At 43.0% G+C, this 19,014-nt stretch overlaps 1 protein-coding gene across 1 annotated transcript in view; it reads right to left on the bottom strand.

The window, feature by feature from the left end:
* The window catches only part of melt (ventricular zone expressed PH domain-containing protein melted), a 671,576-nt gene that overhangs the window by 57,260 nt on the left and 595,302 nt on the right, over positions 1-19,014 (bottom strand). Inside the window, exons 19-20 of the mRNA XM_080267230.1 lie at positions 11,957-12,085; positions 4,087-4,212 (exon numbers count right to left, since the gene is read on the bottom strand). Coding sequence (XP_080123356.1) covers positions 4,087-4,212; positions 11,957-12,085 — 255 coding nt within the window. The remainder of the gene's footprint in view (positions 1-4,086; positions 4,213-11,956; positions 12,086-19,014) is intronic.

Below are 19,014 nucleotides of genomic sequence, written 5' to 3'. Positions count from 1 at the left end.
GCAACTGGAGCGTGACTGGGATGTGTGTGCGGGGTTGCCAGCGGATGCGGGTGGTGAAAATAATCAGCTGAATATTCAAACAATGATGAGAATTACTAGATCATGTATACATGACCCTCGGACGGCCCCAGGAGGACATGTACAGTGCTCGTCAGAAGTATGGAGCGCCCTGCGTCCCTCCTGAGAAACAAACCTTTCAACATTGAAAAAACATATAAATAATGCATTTTATTTACCTTTAGTGCTTTGTAGGGTAGCCTTTACATTTCTTCACGGACCTGAGACGTCTTGGAAGTGAAAGGGCGAGGCTCCTGAGGTGCTGGAGCGGTATTTTGTCCCAGGAGTCACGAATGGCGGCTTCCAGCTTAGGCAGAGAGCTCACATCCTTCCCTTGGAGACTCTTCTTTACGAGGTACCAGAGGTTTTCAATCGGGTTGAGGTCTGGGCTATTTCCTGGCCAGTCTGTCATGAATGATACCTCGCAGTCATGAAGCCAATTGGTGACCGATTTTGCCTTGTGAGCAGGTGCACCATCCTGCTGAAACACTCGTGCACCTGTTAGCTCGAAGGAGTCTGGTAAATGATCACACAGAAGCTCCAGGTAAACATCCTGATTCACTCTGAGGTTCTTGGGAAGTACAACAAGCTTCCCCAAACCCTTCCCTGAGAAACAACCCCATACCATGAGTGAATCAGGATGTTTAACTGTGCTTTCTACATACCGTGGGTCAAGTGGGTCACTACCTTTTCGTGCTCCTCTATTACAGGTAACACTAAACGTTGCCTCATCAGACCACAACACTGACAACCATTGCTCCTCACCCCAGTTTAGATATTTATTAGCAAAGGCAAGCCTACGAATTCTCTGGCTGCTAGAGAGAAGAGGCTTTTTCACAGGCCTGTGACTTGTGTAACCAAGCTCATGCACCCTACGAGACACTGTTCTCACTGACACCTCACCAAACACTTCTGGGTTGCTCTCCTTAATTTTCCTTGCACTCACATGAGGATTAAACTCCACTGCACGTTTTAAAACATTAACAGACCTTGGGGAAGTTTTCCTAGGCCTACCAGACCTCGGTTTCTTTGTGGGAACTTCACCACTGTTTTCCTCCCGAAACCGCGCACACCAACGACGCACTGTCGATCGTGCCACACCAACCAATTCACTAATTTCCTTTGTCTGGTGGCCTGCCTCCTTTAGAGCAATGATCTGGGATATGATTTCACTCGACAGTTCACGGGTAGGTGCCATAACAAAGTTTTAAAGGCCAAAACACTGCGGGACACTCGGTAAAAAATGGCGCAATTTGAGAGGGACACTCGGCGGAGTTCCTCTCTCTCAGGCAGCCCGTGGGCGACTGAGACAGGAACCAACCAGCGTGTCGGAAGGCCTCAGGCTACCGTGACGTCATGCTCGGAGCTCAAACTTGTGGCTCAATTCTTACCCCAAAAAATGGGTGATTCTTTTTGGGCCATAAGTATTGCGCGCCCGGCGGACAACGCTGAATACTTCTGACGAGTACTGTATACGTCACCCCGACGGGATGGGTTAAGGCTGCTTTCACACGAGGCCACTGGTGGCCACAATTAGTTGCCTCCCATAGTTTTCAATGGAGCCTTTCATACGAGACCACTGCGGTTGCCTGGCCGGCAACCAGCTTCTGGCGATGGCTGCTTGCGCAACGAGTGTCCGTCACTGGCAGTTGCTGCCACTCGCTGTAAAGCATTGTTTCGAATCAGAGCTTTCATACGGCGCCACCAGTTGCTGCCAGCAAGGCAAGGAGAAGGAGCTCTTCCTGTGATGCCATTCTTTCAACTGAGAACCGTGCCAAGGAGTGGCGTGAGTTCAGTGGAGGACATTAGTTGCTGGCTCCTTCACACTGGGCCACCAGTGGCAGCCACCGGTGGCCTCGTGTGAAAGTGGCCTAAGTAAAGATGAAGGGGAACTGCAAGGCTTGGTGAATGAGTTTGAAAGTGTGTGTAAGAAATGGAATCTAAAAGTGAATGACGGGAAGAGTAAAGTTATGGTCTTCAAGAGAAATGAAGTCACTAAATGTACAGTGAGGCTGGATGATGAAGAAATGAAAAATGTATGCATTTAAGTACTTGGGTAGTGTGATGAGCAAGGATGGAAGTTTGGGGGATGATGTGCTTCAAAGGGTACAACAAGGTAGAAAAGTGGCTGTTTCTCTGAAAGTAAAGATAAGAACAGGGAAGTGAGAATCGAAAAAAAAAGTCACTACATGATATTGTTGTGATACCATCTCTAATGTAGGGAAGTGAAGCTTGGACCTTGTTGGTGGGACAAGGGCAGAGAGCAGTGGAAACGAGTTATCTGAGAGAAGCATGTGGAGCCACATAGAAAGACTGACTGACAAATGAGGACGTGGAGGAGCATTGCAGTGTGGATGTGATAGGATGTGTTAGGAGAAACACACTGAGGTGGTTTGGCCATGTGGAGAGGATGGAGAGTGAGAGACTGATGAGGAAAGTGTATGTGAGTGAGGTTGAGGAGAGGAGAGGGAGGGGGGGCCAAGGATGAGATGGAGGGATGGACTGGAGAGGTATAAGAGCGAGGGGTGTGTGAGCTGGAAGCAGGGTAGTGAAATGGTGGGGGACAGGGTGACATGGAGGTGATTTGTTTGTGGCCACCCCTTATGGGATTAAGGCATCTGGCAATAGATAGACTGACTCTTAGGCACCCAATTATCACAAACACTGCACAAGACAGAGCTACTTCCACATCCTTGTGGCAAACTACGTATAAACACACTCCCTCTGATTTGAAAGTACTGCCACAAGCCCTTGATATCAGCACTGTTATTTTATCCACATTTACTATCAAGCCCTTGAACCTCATTCTACAATTCCACTTTCTAAATCTTTTCTCTGCTACCTTCCTATTTTCCATGACCAGTGCCAAGTCCTCAGCATACAATACACCCCATGGAAGTCCAGTCCTGAACTCATATAAGAGACCTTTAAGCACTATAATAAACAGTAAGATGCTTCAAACTGACCCCTGATGGACACCAACATTCACAGACAACTCATACCTCAAACCTCCATTCATTCACATGTGGGTGCGAGCACCCTCACTCACTGCTATAACTGCTCTAACCAGCCACTCCTCAATCCAAAGTTTCTCACTACCCACTTCACCACCTCCCTGGGAACTCTGTCAAAGGTTTTTTCCAACACAACAAAAACAAAGTATAGCTCTCTTCTTTCCTACTAATGAAGATCAGTTAAAATCACTCACAGTCATGCATTGGTGTATGATCAAGACTAACAAATACACAGGCATCACTCAATCGGCAAGATTTTGGTTAATGATAATTTGCTTCCATAATCTTAATTTTCCAACACTCTTCTTCAGTCAACAATGTCTTAAATTTTGGTTTAACAATACCTCAATGAACCAAAATATGCTTCATTTATAAGCTGTATATCTCAAGTCACAGCTGTTCCTGTCATGGCCACCATGCACAGATCCCCATTTTTCACCCCTGTGCTGTTTACCTAAACACCCGAGCCCATTATCTGCAACTTAGCCCGGGAGGTTTTTAACGTCACATAACCTGAAGTGTCTTTTACACTAACAGTATGGAGTGCTTAGATGATTATCCACATTATTTATAGTAAGCTGGTTTTGGAGTTGGGTTAAGTAAGATTCCTTTACAAGGCCAACTTCAGACACTCCTGCAGTGTACTTTCATTCAACCAAATGTATATTATAACATGTTTACTTAACAATTCTTTGCTTAAAGGTACAGTTTGCAGAAACATAATCATAGTGCTAAGCTGGGGATGTCTACTGCTTAGTGCTATAATCTGGGATTCAAGAAACAATGTTTCAATCTATGTTGCATGTTCACTTTACAATAATTTCTCTGAAGGTACAGTTTGGGGAAACACAACCATACTGCTATGAAAGAGATGTCCATAACGCTATCATCAGTGATTCAAGAAACAATGTTTTGCAAAATAGTACAGTACTGTAATTGAATGGAGACACAAAATATTTTTGATATTATTTACTTATCAAAACTCCTCAAACGAAAAAAATAATAAAAATATTACCGTTCCAGCTCCTCTGTAAGAAAGATGAGCACCTGATAAGGTAAAGTATCTTGTGCGCCACTTGCGAAATATTTTCCATTTACTTTTTTTCTCTTTCAGTTGTCCCTCAATCACAGGAGTATCTTCCTGAAAAAAAAAAAAGAAAGAAAAGATGATGCCCAGGATGATCAGGTTTATAATAAATAAAAACTAAATTTTTTGTTTTCATTTTTTAACTACAATAAGACATCAATATAACAGACTAATTAGGGCCCAAGCCATTTCGAAAAATGCGAAATTCCGATAAAAGCGAAATCCGGACTTCCCCCTGCTATCCCGGACTTTTTCCGATATATCAGACATTAGTCCAGAATGCATGAATGGTTTTTAAACTGTTTTGACTACCACTGCGGTACTGTACTGTGTTATAACTTCACTACATTAATCAAATGGTATAATATATACGAGGCGCTTCGAGCCAGATGGGTGACCGTGCATTTTGCTTATTTGCTTTGACATCTAATTACCAAACTGTAATATACTTTAAACATGTCATGTTTACCACCATTTTAATTGTCTTGGCTAGCACTTTCACGCTAAACAATAAAATGCATATAAGTATAATTTTACCCCTGTATAATTAGCCATGTCAAAGTTTAACAACCAATTACTGAAAATAAGCAAAATGCACGGTCACCTCTCTGGCTGGAAGCACCTCATATAATAACACTGTACTCTACACTGATTAACATGTCTTTTATTTACCTTATTATGGTAAACATACGTGAAGTGGTCAGGCGGTCCGGACTGCTTCTGGCTTTATCGGACATTTTCTGATATATAGGAATTTAGTCTGGTAGCTCCTCATGTCCAATAAAAGCGAATTCCGGTCTGTTGAAGTCCGTTATACCAAGGTTTTACTGTACTCCCCTATGCAAACTTACGCATGGCACGACGCAAACACAAAGAGATTTTTTTTTTTTTTTTTTTCATCGGATGATTCCCTGGATGTTTATCTTCAAGTTTATAACCCCCCCCAAAAAAAAAAAAAAAAAAAAAATTGCACACCATGTGGTGGGATTAAAAAAAGGTAACTGCGCAATCCACGGCTTAATGAGTCATCTCAGAGTCTCATCACCAACTACACTGCTCCAGCCCCGGTGCCACCTCTGCCATCACAAGCTCCACAGCCTAGCACCTTCATAGTGCCAGACCCAGAACCTGACAGCAATGATGAGAGGAAGTTTGAGGGCTGTGAGGCCTAGCCTCAGCCCTAGAGGGGTTAGAGGCACTTAAGTTGCCTTCTTTAGCTCCTCAGCCGCAGATACTCCCCCCCCCAACTAGTCACCTAAACAACACTCCATCACTCTTCATGGTGAGTACCCTGTGCAGCAGTTTATACATCCTAAATAACACTTTCTTCTGCTCAGTGATGTTTCTAGAGGCTATATGCATATTAAAATTAACATCTGGTATGCTAAGATGACAGTAAAACATGGGCAACGCTACGCTGTTCCAATCCTCCATCTGACCAACCACATACCCCCCCATCTCTCTGCACACCCAACCAAACACATAACGGCCCTCCCCCGAACCCAAATCTTTTCTTTTAAAGGTGGGTGTAAGGAGAAAGTCTTGAGGACACATAACCTAGGAGCTTCAAATTCCCTGTGCAAGTCACATTGAAATCTCTGGATTTTTTTTTTTTTTGGCAGGAGGGGGCACTCACCATCCACTCAATGATGTAGTGCTGCTTCCTGTGTCTGCCCTTTCCTCCCTTGCTTGCATCCTCTTCTGTTTTTCTTTCCTTCATTCTTTCCTCTTCCTTCTGCTTATAGGTGACTCTACTGTACATGGAGTGACAAGCCAAATGGTTTCCTGTACTCCAAGAAACCATTTACTATGCTGGGTGGTAACCACACAACCAGATCATGGCACCTGGTAGTTAAGTGTGTAATTAAGGTGCTCCAATAGGATTGAGCCTGTGTGGGTTTGTATCCAAGGGATGGTTGGGGTTTATTGCTCACGTCATGCCACTCAGGGATGTGTGAGGCTGGTCACTCTCATCTTAAGTGTTAGGACCAACCTGCCTAGCCCCGGGCTCCTATGCTCTTCATGGAGCAACATAAGATCGGATGATGAATTAATGATTTATACTTTTTCACTATTTTCAAAAACTACTTAAGATACAGCATTCTGCCTATCAAAAGGCATCAGTTCACTATATAACATATAACTATGTGAAATTTCGTGACTCTATAGTGAATACTTTCTGAGTTCTGGCCCAAAAATGAAATCTCTACGCCCAGTCAGCCACCTTGCCAACCAACTCAACGGACGGGCACCTATTGATCCCAGTGATAACAACACACTCCTCTGATTTTGTCAGATGGAAGATAATAATTTCCAAGAGGTCAGGCAGGGGACTCTGGGAAAATTTAGGGGCATTTTCAGACCCATCTGACCGTATGACACGGGTGTCAATGTACCCATCTACATGGTGTCCGTTTGCTCTCTCTCTCTCTCTCTCTTCCCCTCCTGCTTCTGTCTCTCTCTCTCTCTTCCCCTCCTGCTTCTGTTACTTCTATCCTTCTCTCACCCATTTTTGAAAAATTCAAACATTATAAAAGAAAACAATAAGAGAAATTCAGTAAAAGACAAAGTACACAAGGGTTACCGGTTACTGCTGTTTTGCACTCTCTCTCTCTCTCTCTCCTCCTGTTACTTCTATCCCTCTCTCTTATTCATTTTTAAGCCATGTCCAAAGGTAATAAAAGAAAACAATAACAGAAAATTAAGTAAAAGAGGAAATACACAAAAAGAATACATCACTTGCTCTATTATAATTTGCAGACATACTCCCTCCCTCCCTCTCTGTCATTGTAGTTTCTCTCTCTGTCTCTCTATTGTATATATATATATATATATATACATATATATATATATATATATATATATATATATATATATATATATATATATGTATAGTATTATAGTATTTATATATATTTATATCTATTACCAGATGCATTAATCCCATAAGGGGTGGCCACAAACAAATAGCCTCCATTATCGTCCTGTCCCTCACCATTTCATTGCCCTGCTTCCAGCTCACCCCCCCTCTCTCATATACCTCTCCACTCCATCCCTTCATCTCATCCTTGGCCTCTCCCTCCCTCTCCCCCCCCTCCACCTCACTCACATACACTCTCCTCATCAGTCTCTCACTCTCCATCCTCTCCACATGGCCAAACCACCTCAAGGTGCTTCTCCAAACGCTTCCTATCATATCCACATCCACACCGCAACGCTCCTTCACTTCCTCATTTGTCGGTCTGTATCTCCATGTGACTCCACATGCTCCTCTCAAATGACTCACTTCCACTGTTGTCACTCTTGACTTCTGTCCCTCCAGTAGGACCCAAGCTTCACTTCCATATGTTAGAGTTGGTATCACAATACTGTCATGTAGTAACTTTTTCACTTCCATGCTCACTTCCCTGTTTCTCATCACTGCTTTCAAGGAACCCGCAATGTTTCTTCCTTGTTGTACCCTTTCAAGCACTTCACCCTCTAAACTTCCATCCTTACTCATTACACCACCGAAGTACTTAAACGCAATTACATTTTCCATTTCCTCCTCATCCAACCTCACTGTACATTCACTGATTTCATTTCTCTCAAAGACCATAACTTTACTCTTCCCTACATTCATCTTTAGATTCTGTGTCTTACATACTCTTCCAAACTCATCCACCAAGCCTTGCAGCTCCCCCTAGTCTTTGCTTAACAACACAGTATCATCTGCAAACAAAAGTACATGGAGTTTCCAAACACTGCCCTCTCTCATTAGGGCCGCTCCAACATCCACTGCCCTACCTTGTATCTCTTTTATAACCCCATCCATATACAGATTGAATAACCATGGAGACATGACATCCCTGTTTCAATCCAACCTTCAAATTGAAAAATTCACTAAGTTCACTATCCACATGCACTGCAGCCTTAACAACCTCATACATACTCTTCACGGCATTCAACAACTCCCTATCTACTACATATAATCTTAATACTTTCCACAATCCTTGTCTATCCACCCTGTCATATACTTTCTCCAAATCCATGAAGGATGAATACAACTTCTTTGCCTTATCTGGAAACTTTTCCACTAAAGATCTAAGAATGAATATCTGATGTACACAACCATTTCGCTACCAAAATCCTCCCTGATCTTCTCCAACTAATTCCTCTGTTGTTTCCCCAACTCTGTCAATAAGTATCCTACCATATACTTTTCCTATTACACTAAGACAAATGCTCCTATGATTACCACATACTTCTTTTTCCCCTTTTCCTTTGTACAGGGGACTAATTATACCTGACTTCCAGTCCTCCGGGACTCTACCTTCCTCCCAAGCCAATCTGCACATCTTCCACATCCATTCTACTACAGTACCATCTCTCCTCCATGTTTCAGCATTTCACCACACACTCCATCAATTCCTGGGGCTTTCCCCATATTAACTTTCTTCATTGCTTCCACAACTTCCATCCTACTGATTTCTTCCTCTCTTCTCACCTCCCTCCTTCTCCCAGCCATTCCCCAGCCACTTACACTCGCATTACTTTCATTCTCCATGTTCAACAAATTCCTTAATGTGTTCTCTCCATCTGTTCACTTCTCCCTTCTCCACTAGTAATTTTCTTACATTCCCTCCACTTTACACTCAAATTCCTTCCAAATTCCTCATCCACTCTCTTCTTACTCTCTCTTACTAATCTTTTCACATCTCTCTTCCTCTCTACATAAACCTGTAACTCTCTTCTGTCTCTCAAATTCTTCCACACCCCTGTTTCTCATCCACTCACTATATGCTTTCTTCTTTTATGCCACAGCCTCTCTCACATGTTCATTCCACCATGCTGTTCTCTGCACCCCCTTTCATCATCTCTTCACCCCACACACCACCTCACAAGCTGCACAGATTTCTTCTGTGAATATCTTGCACACACATTTACATTTATGTTTAGAGACCACAGACCATGCAGGGATAAGCAGGTCTTTTTCCTGATGGCAGTTCTGCATGCACAGTATCACAATACTGAGCCATAACCCTAAACTTACCTGTAGACACCAAAACGCAAACACAGCTGCACACATCCACCAACCTTACCTTACTACATTAAACAAATGGTTCATCCCATACAGACTCACAATAGCCCCAGCCAAATCTACAGTGACCCTTCTCACAAACTGGACAGCAGAACATTGTCACATTCCACACCTCACCATAAACAACACTCCCCTATCACACACAAACACACCCAAAATCCTTGGTGTAACATGCAATATAACAATGTCATTTTAACAACACATCACAAACATTAAAAACAAATTAACACCAGGACTCAACGCCCTGAATCTTTAATTTCTAAACTGCCCTCTTACAGTTTCTATCCTTCTATCTGCACCTTCATCTCCAACTTCCTTTCTGGTCATTCTACAGTCGCTGTTATAGATGGCCATCGTTCTTCTCCTAAATTTATGAACTGTGGTGTTCCTCAGGGATCTGTCCTATCACCAACTCTCTTCCTCTTATTCATTAATGACCTTCTAAGCTGTACATCTAACCTTATCCACTCATACGCTGATGACTCCAACCTTCACTTTTCCATTTGGTTCCCGCAACGTCCATCTCAGCAGTTACTTCAACACACAAGGGATGAGGCTATGGCACACCTAATGTCTGACTTGGCTCGTATTTCTGACTGGGGTAAAAATGATCTTGTTGTTTTTAATGCATCAAAGACTCAGTTCTTACACCTATCAACCCGCCAAAATCTTCCACGGGAGTACCCACCAATGTTTAATAATATTCAGCTTAATCCTGCATCATCCTTGAACATGCTTGGGGTTTTACTCACTCGATACTTGTCTTGGAAAGATCATATTACATCTCTTGTAAAATCTGCTTCCAAGAGATTGGGTGTGCTAAGCCGACTCCGTTTCTTCTTTACCCCTGCACAGTTGTTGACTTTATACACGGGTTTTATCCCCCCCGTGCAAATACAACTCTCATGTGTGGGGAGGTTCCCCACATACAGCTCTTCTCAATAGGATGGAGTCAAAGGCTTTTCATCTTATTAACTCCCCTCCTCTTACTGGCTCCCTTCAACTTCTGTCTCTTCGCTGCACTGTTGCATCTTTATCTCTTTTCTATCACTACTTTAATGGTCACTGTTCCTCTGAACTGTCTGCATGCATCCCTCCACCTCTACGACGGGCGCATAACACCCATCTAGCAGCAAACTTTCATTCCTTTTCTGTCCAACTCTCTAATGCTAGAGTGAATTGTTACTCTCAGTCCTTCATTTATGCAACAGGTCAACTCTGGAACTGTCTCACTCTGTCTGTATTTCCTGCTAGCTATGATTTCCAGTCTTTCAAACACAGTGCGTCCAGGCATCTCGAAATGATCGTATCTTGAATTTGGCTCTCTCTTGTATTTTGTTTTTCTCTTGGAAGGAACAGTGTTGCGGGCTCATGACCTTTGGTTCCTTCTTCCTAGCATAAAGAAAAAAAAAAAAAAAAAAATTGCCCATGCAACATTTGGACACCACCACAGTATACAAACAATATATACAATCAGTGATGACTTATGCAAGCCCTGCCTGGGCTTCTAACCTCACTATGACACACTATAACAGTAATAACACTCCACAGACCATACAGAACAAGGCCCTAAGAATAATCCGAGGATGCACAGCTACTACATCCACAGACCACTTACACCAAGAAACCAAAGTCCTCAAAGTGAAGAATCATCTTGACATGAGAGGCACACAAATTCTTGCCACAGCCTTCACAAACCTATACCATCTACTACACTACATGGCTGCACATCCACACACACCAAGGAATATAAAAAAAACACCCAGCACACGATACCCTACACAAATACTGTCATCTCTCCCCCCTAGCCCGCCTCAAACCAGCTTCCAGAAGCATATCCATGTTCAGATCACTTGCCGCTAAATTCAGTCACTTAAAGACAACACACACAGCTGCAAGCAAGGCCTCCTGATATATGCCCTTCTGAATCCTACCTTCCTCATGAAGACAGGGTCCACCTGGCCAGGATGAGATGTGGGCATCATCCAGCCCTCTTGAGTTATCAGAAGAGGATGGATGACTCTGTCACTGATGTCTGTCCAGGATGCAACACAGCACCCCATACTATTAAACACATTATGGAAGACTGCACTGCATACAATCGCTTGCACCAACAACACAACATACACTCCTTGAGAGCTCTGTGGGAAAGCCCGGGCTTGGCTGTGGCCTTCCTTAGGGACTCAAGGCTGTTCAGCCAGACTGCCTAGGGAACTACTACTACTATTACTACTAATAACAAGGATGAACAGTCCAACAAGAAAGTGGGATGGGGGAAAAGCATGAATCAAAATAATCAGAGATGACAGTGGTGGCTATGTGCATGATGCCGACACAAATCAGCATGTGTGGGTTGCCACAGACTCCCATGCACCCCCATACATGCTGGTGAGAGGTTGGTTTCATGTGACACTCATTTTCAAAGAGTAGTTGAGACACTGACAACCTGTGAGGAAGATCACCATGCCTCATAAAGCAATACCACCTGAAACAAAAAGCAATGCACCAGTTCTTCAGCTCCTTGATTCTGGAATGATTCCTCTCTTAACCATTTCTTATGTTTGGGTGGTGTCATGTGTGGCTTAAAACCTTTTCGTGGGGTGCCTCCTACAGGAGACAGCACTGATTAAAAAAGAGCAAAGAAGTGACAAGGATATATTTGAGGCCTACCTAACCAACCTGTAAACACTAAAAACTGTGCTCTCCAAATATACATACATCTACAAAGCCACGTGCCCGGTCAGGATGGTTACAGAGGAAACATCCCCACTGCTGCTCCACACCATTGTACTCAAACACATCAAAGAAACGGGCATTGCGAAGCTCATGCATCAACAGATCCATGTCCTGCAATAATGAAAATAATCTTCTTAGTCAAAAAAATTTATTATGCAAGAAAAAAATACCTTGATGACAATCAAGCACATCAATCTCCTCTTACAACTAAAAATGTCATAAGTTATTAAAAAAAAAAAGAACCTTTCTTTCCTTATTCTACAGATGTTTATTACATGGCATCTAAAACTCAGTGGATATTATGGGATACCATATAACTCAAAGTAAACTTAAGGGATGAGCTTGAAATGTGAGAAACAATGAAAGAAAATACTTTAGGTTATAATGAGGTAACTTGGAAGTATTATACAAAGAAGGCTTCTGGAAGATCCATAAGGTATCCCTTTAAATCTTTTTCTACCTGTTAAGTCAAAGGGTTGCATGATTAAAACAAAACAATTTTAATAAGTGATTTTTAATTTTGGCCCCCCCCAAAAAAAAAAAAAAAACACTTATGAACCACTGGCAACAGCTGATGCCGTGGGAAAAGCAGGAAATATCTTCCTGTGAATTTCCTAAATCATGAGAGAATGTGAGTGTATTCAAGTACTTGGGTAGTGTGATGAGTAAGGGTGGAAATTTTGGGGATGAAGTGCTTGAAAGGGTACAGCAGGGAAGGAAGGTTGTTGGTTCACTGAAAGCGGTGATGAGAAATGGGGAGGTGAATATGGAAGTTAAGAAGTCACTGCATGATAGTATTGTGATCCCTATCCTGACACATGGAAGCGAGGCGTGGACCTTGCTAGAGGGGAACAAGTCAAGAGTGAGAGCAGTGGAAATGAGTTACCTGAGAGGAGCATGTGGAGTGACATGGAGGGACAGGTTGACGAATGAAGAAGTTAAAAAACATTGTGGGATGGATGTGGATGTGACTGAGAAAATTAGGAGAAATACACTGAGGTGGTTTGGACATGTGGAGAGAATGGAGAATGAAAGACTGACTAAGAGGGTGTATGTAGGTGAGGGGAAGGGAGGGAGAGGGAGGGGGAGACTGACGATGAGGTGGAGGGATGGAGTTGAGAGATATATGAGGGAGGAGGGAGTGAGTTGGGGGGAGGGCAGTCAAATGGTGGGTGACAGAGCGACTTGGAGGCATTTTGTCAGCAGCCACCCTCTGCGGGATCAGGGCATCGGGCTATAGATAGATAGATAGATAGATTTCCTCCCCAAAACCGCGAATATGTGAACCCGTGAATAGCAGGGGCTGACTGTAACAAATTAGAAAGAAACTGACAGAAGTTTGGCAACATCAAAAGCAGTGTTTTGGTGATGAGACTTATGGCAGTGTTTTGGTGGTGAGACTCAGCATTGAATTGCTTTAGTGGCAGGGCTCCTGGCAAATGGCATGGATTTCTAATTGAGGGTTTTCTATGGAATCTGAGAATTCAGCCCCATCTGCTGTGACAGACACTAAAGCCTACAAGATGATGTGCTGATGGATCACTGAACATTTACTATTGCTGTGAGAATTATGCATTGCACAGGTGTCGCAGAGTTCACGCTATCTGATGCTTGTTGTGTGAGATTGTACAATGTAGTGCTCTGAATCCATGCTGTGAAGGAGCAAAGGAGATATGGGGAGTGACTTTGTTGAGAATGAGGTATTCAATTATTTTAGCTGGTGTGCTAAACAGTGTTATGGGTCTGTATAAAGAAGGGAGTGCTGGCCCTTATTTGGCTTAAGCAGAGTGATTTACTATTCTTCTTTCCTTTTCAGGTGGTTTTGCACTGAGTCACAAGTCAAATGGTTTCCTATAAGCCAGGAAACCACTTACAATGCTGGGTGGTACCCATATAACCAATCCATACACATTCCCTATGTGTCAACAAGTGGATTGGCAGAGGGTTAGTGCCCCTCCCCGTAACGCAACTAACTCAAAGACAAATGGCCACCCCTTACAGAATTGTGGTGTATGGCTATTCATACATAGAGAGACAGATGATTGTTTCATGCTTCCTAATATTGAGAATGCTACAGTGTGCAATGAGTAGCTGCTGATGTTTGTAAGGGCCTGGATACACTGTGGTCCTAAACATTTCAGGTGTAGGCTGCTGATGCCATTCAGCCCTGTGCTTGTAGAGTTCTTTGTGTTTCCTGATTACAATATGTGTCTGTTCTGGAGTGAATGGGGTTGCACTGTGATCAAGTAGAAAGGACCACCTACATTGAGAGAGTTGTTTTTCAGTTTCAGTGCATGTTGGTGGTCAGTGACTTATGTTTGTGTAGTGGTTTATGGTATGTTTGCTTGTTCTTTGTAGGAAGAAATGTGTTGGGTGTTGGAGATGATGGGTATTTGATGTACATGTTTGTGATCTGCTGATACTGTTTAGCATTTTCTGAAGCCAAGCCTGTGGAGTAAGTAAGTGTTGTTACAAAGGCCTTCCAGTTTTCCATTTTCTTTGTACTACTGTAATATTGTTGTTGATCACCTTGTTAACCTCTTGGAGCCTTGTGATGGTGTCTTCTGTGTCTGGGAGAGCTTTCACAGTGTCTTATGAGGTGAGTAATCTCCGGTGTAATGTTTGGGCTGTAAAGTCTTCTGTTGCCTCTTGGAATACAGTGTTTGTCTGCATTGAGTATGATGCTGAACTTTATAAAATGCCTCTTAATGCTGGAGATGGGTGTGTTGCTTACTATGCAGAAGTGCTGTTATGTTTCTTCAGTGAATTATTTCAAATCTGCTTTCTTGTAGTTTGTGTTGCATTGTTATGTTTCTTTAGCAAATTAAGTCCAGTCTGCTTTCTTGTAGTTTGTGAATGTGAGATGCGACTGCTCTGGTCTGGATTGTGTTTCTATAGTGATGATGATGATGAGATGATACATAGCAAATCTGGGCTCTATTTCCCAGGTGGTACTGACTGCATGGATATGATCTGTAGGGAGTTTAGGTTCCATTCACCTGGTGATCTTAAGTGCGAGTGTTGGCAAACAGAATGTGATGTCTGAGGAGGTGGGGGTGCGGTTTGCGGGATGTGGGATAAAGGTGTGTTGTGAGATGTCACTGAGAATGTAAACATGATAAAAAAGTATCGCGCAGGAGGGGTACAATGATATCTGAAATGATCAATATAGCTTGTGTAGTACTTGGAAAATTAATTGATTATCATCAGAATATACCCTCCCCTGGGGGTAGGGGGGTTTTTCAAGAATGCTCCCCCAGTATCCATGCTTGTCGTAAAAGGCAACTAAAAGGGTTGGCGGAGGGTTAGTGCCCCTCCCCGGAAAACAACTAACTAAAAAACAAACAAGAAGCCTCGGACAAGGACTGACCAAACGATGACGACCCAGGACCGGACAAAGGACTTGGTAATGGCTACATGGAATGTAAGAGGGGCGAATGATGAGGTGAATGAGAGAGAGATTGTTCAGGTGCTTGAGGGTGCAAAAGTGGATGTATGTGGAATGACTGAAACAAAATGGTGAGGAGAAAGTGTGAGAGAATGGGAGTATGGATGGGGTATATGTGCAGGAGTAGGTGAGAATAAGAGGGCAAAGGAAGAAGTATGTATAGTTTTCAGTAAAAGATGGAAGAAGAGCATAGGACAGTATGGATCAGTTGGGTCAAGGATTGTGTGGGTAAAGTTGAAAGTTGGAATACAAATGTGGACGATTGTGTGTGTGTATGCGCCAACGCAAGATCGTGCTAGCAAAGTGAGAGAAGAGTTCTGGACAAATGTGGAAGTGTGCATGGAAAAGTTTGAAAGGAATGGGAGAGTGTTTTTGATTGGTGATATGAATGGTAAAGTAGGGAATGTGAAGGTGGATGGAATAGATGGTGAGTGGGGTGTGCCTCCTGTGATAGATGAGAATGGCAGTGCGTTAGTGGACATTTGTGCTGGGAGGGGGTTGGTGATAGCCAATACCCTCTTCAGGCATAAAATGATCCACAGGTATACATGGCGAGTGATGAGAAGGGTGGGTGGTGAACTGAATGAAAGGAAGGCAATAACTGACTATGTGTGTGTGGATGAAAGGATGCGAAGATGTGTATTGGATGCAAGGGTTTATAGAGGTTGGGGGGAGTGGACTTTCTGACCACTACTTGGTGGTGGCCAGAATTAGAATACAAGTAAGATGGAGAAATAGAAGAAGGGAAAGATGAGAGGAAGGAGTAGTTACAAGGAGAGTGGAAAGGTTACAAGAGAATGCGAAAAAGGCAGCGTATAAGAGAGAAGTGGAGGAATGATTGGGCAAATATGAATTGGAGCAGATGGGGGATGTGGAAGGTGCGTGCAGGATATTTACAGAAGAAATATGTGCAGCATGTGATGTGGTATGTGGGAGGAAGAGAAGACGGAGGGGGGTGGAAGGAACAGCGTGGTGGACTGAAGAGGTGAGACAGGCTGTGGCACAAAAGAAGAAAGCATACAATGAATGGATGAGAAATAGGGGCGTGGAAGAAGCTGAGAGGCGGAAGAGAGAGTTATATGTAGAAAGAAAGAGGTGAAAAGATTAGTAAGAGAGAGTAAGAAGAGAGTGGATGAAGAATTTGGAAGGAATTTGAGTGTAAAGTGGAGGGACTGTAAGAAAATGTTCTGGAAAGAGGTGAAGAGAGTAAGACAGGGTGGAAGTGAGGTTAGCAGGGGGGTGAAAGATAAAAATGGTAGATTACTAGTGGAAAAGGGAGAAAAAGTGAGCAGATGGAGAAAACACTTTAAGGAATTGTTGAATATACAGGATGGAAGTAATGCAAGTATAATTGGCTGGGGAATGGCTGGGAGAAGGAGGGAGGTAAGAAGACAGGAAGAAATCAGTAGGACAGAAGTTGTGGAAGCAATGAAGAAAGTTAAATTGGGGAAAGCCCCAGGAATTGATGGAGTGTGTGGTGAAATGCTGAAGCATGGGGGAGAGATAATAGTAGAATGGATGTGGAAGATGTGCAGATTGGCCTGGGAGGAAGGTAGAGTCCCGGAGGATTGTAAGTCAGGTATAATTATTCCCTTGTACAAAGGAAAAGGGGAAAAAGAAGTGTGTGGTAATCATAGGGGCATTTGTCTTCTTAGTATAATAGGAAAACTGTATGGTAGGATTTTTATTGACAGAGTTAGAGAAAGAACAGAGGAATTAGTTGGAGAAGAACAGGGAGGCTTTAGGAAGGGAAGAGGTTGTGCAGACCAGATATTCATTCTTAGATCTTTAGTGGAAAAGTTTCTAGAGAAGGGAAAGAAGTTGTATGTGGTTTTCATGGTTTTGGAGAAAGCATATGACAGGGTGGATAGACAAGGATTGTGGAAAGTATTAAGAATATATGGAGTGGATGGAAATTTGTTGAATGCTGTGAAGAGTATGTATGATGGTGCGAAGGCTGCAGTGCGTGTGGATGGTGAACTAAGTGAATTTTTCTCTTTGGAGGTTGGGTTGAAACAGGGATTTGTTATGTTTCCATGGTTGTTCAATCTGTTCATGGATGGGGTAATAAAAGAGGTACAAGGTAGGGTAGTGGATGTTGGAGTGGCCCTGGTGAGAGAGGATAGTGTTTGGAAACTCCCTGTACTGTTGTTTGCAGATGATACTGTGTTATTGAGTGAAGACGAAGGGGAGCTGCAAGGCTTGGTGGATGAGTTTGGGAGAGTGTGCAAGAAATGGAATCTAAAGGTGAATGTAGGGAAGAGTAAAGTGATGGTCTTTGAAAGAGGTGAAGTCAGTGAATGTACAGCGAGGTTGGATGGTGAGGAATTGGAAAATGTGAGTACGTTTAAGTACTTGGGTAGTGTGATGAGTAAGGATGGAGGTTTGGAAGGAGAAGTGCTTGAAAGGGTACAGCAGGGAAGAAAGGTTGCTGGTTCTTTGAAAGCAGTGATAAGAAACAGGGAAGTGAGCATGGAAGTGAAAAAGATACTACATGACAGTATTGTGATACCAACTCTAACGTATGGAAGTGAAGCTTGGACGTTGTTGGAAGGACACAAGTCAAGAGTGAGAGCAGTGGAAATGAGTTATTTAAGAGGAGCCTGTGGAGTCACATGGTGAGACAGGCTGACGAATGAGGATATAAAGGAGCGTTGTGGTGTGGATGTGGATGTGATTGGAAGTGTTATGAGGAACACACTGAGATGGTTTGGCCATGTGGAGAGGATGGAGGGTGAAAACTGACGAAGAGAGTGTATATGAGTGAGGTGGAGGGGGGAAGAGGGAGGGGGGAGGCCGAGGATGAGATGGAGGGATGGGGTGGAGAGGTATATGAGAGAGGGGTGTGTGAGTTGGGAGCAGGGCAGTGAAATGGCGGGGGAAAGGACGACGTGGAGGCGATTTGTTTGTGGCCACTCCAAACGGGATTGAGGCATCTGGCAATAGATAGATAGATATTAGAGTATCAACCATAAATTGTCATAAGAAACCTATCTATGACATACATATGTAAGCATGTTTGACAATAAGGGGGAAAAATCCTCACATATTTCTAGAGTCCATCGTCTGTGGCGTCAAACTGTTTCGGTCCTAATGTGCACTGATGCTTTTTTTATCATGTGTACATGTTGTCGAGCTGTGAAGCAATGTTGAGGCCATGGCAGTTGTTTTGAATGTGTTTCTACCAAGCAGTATCTTTAATGTAAAAGTCTCCACCACTGACAGAGTTAGGCATCTGTGTTAGGGTGAGGAGCTGAGAGTTGTATTACGTTAGTACAGCATGGGAGGTGTCGATGGAATGTAAACATTAAAAATTCTGATTTCTTGTTTATGATCAGATCTGACAATGAGTGACTGTATCTCTTATGTTGTGTGTTTCTGGAATAGTGATTGTGTTGTTTGTATTGTGTCTTTGTAGAGGACTGATGGGTAATTGTATGTAATGAAGTCTTCTCTGTGGTCCTAAGTTCTATTCTGGGCAGTGTCCAATTTGGGGGGCCTGTTGTGTGTGTGTCAATTTTGTTTCTTGTAGGAGTGTTATGTGTGTCATGGTTGCGAAGCTGGTATTATTTTTTTATTTTTTTTATTTTTA

Source organism: Coenobita brevimanus, chromosome 23, assembly GCF_032717465.1.
Source record: "Coenobita brevimanus isolate Jiangsu-jjx chromosome 23, ASM3271746v2, whole genome shotgun sequence".
NCBI lineage: Eukaryota > Metazoa > Arthropoda > Malacostraca > Decapoda > Coenobitidae > Coenobita > Coenobita brevimanus.
Note: the sequence above shows the minus strand (reverse complement) of the source record. Positions and strands in the feature narration are given on the sequence as shown.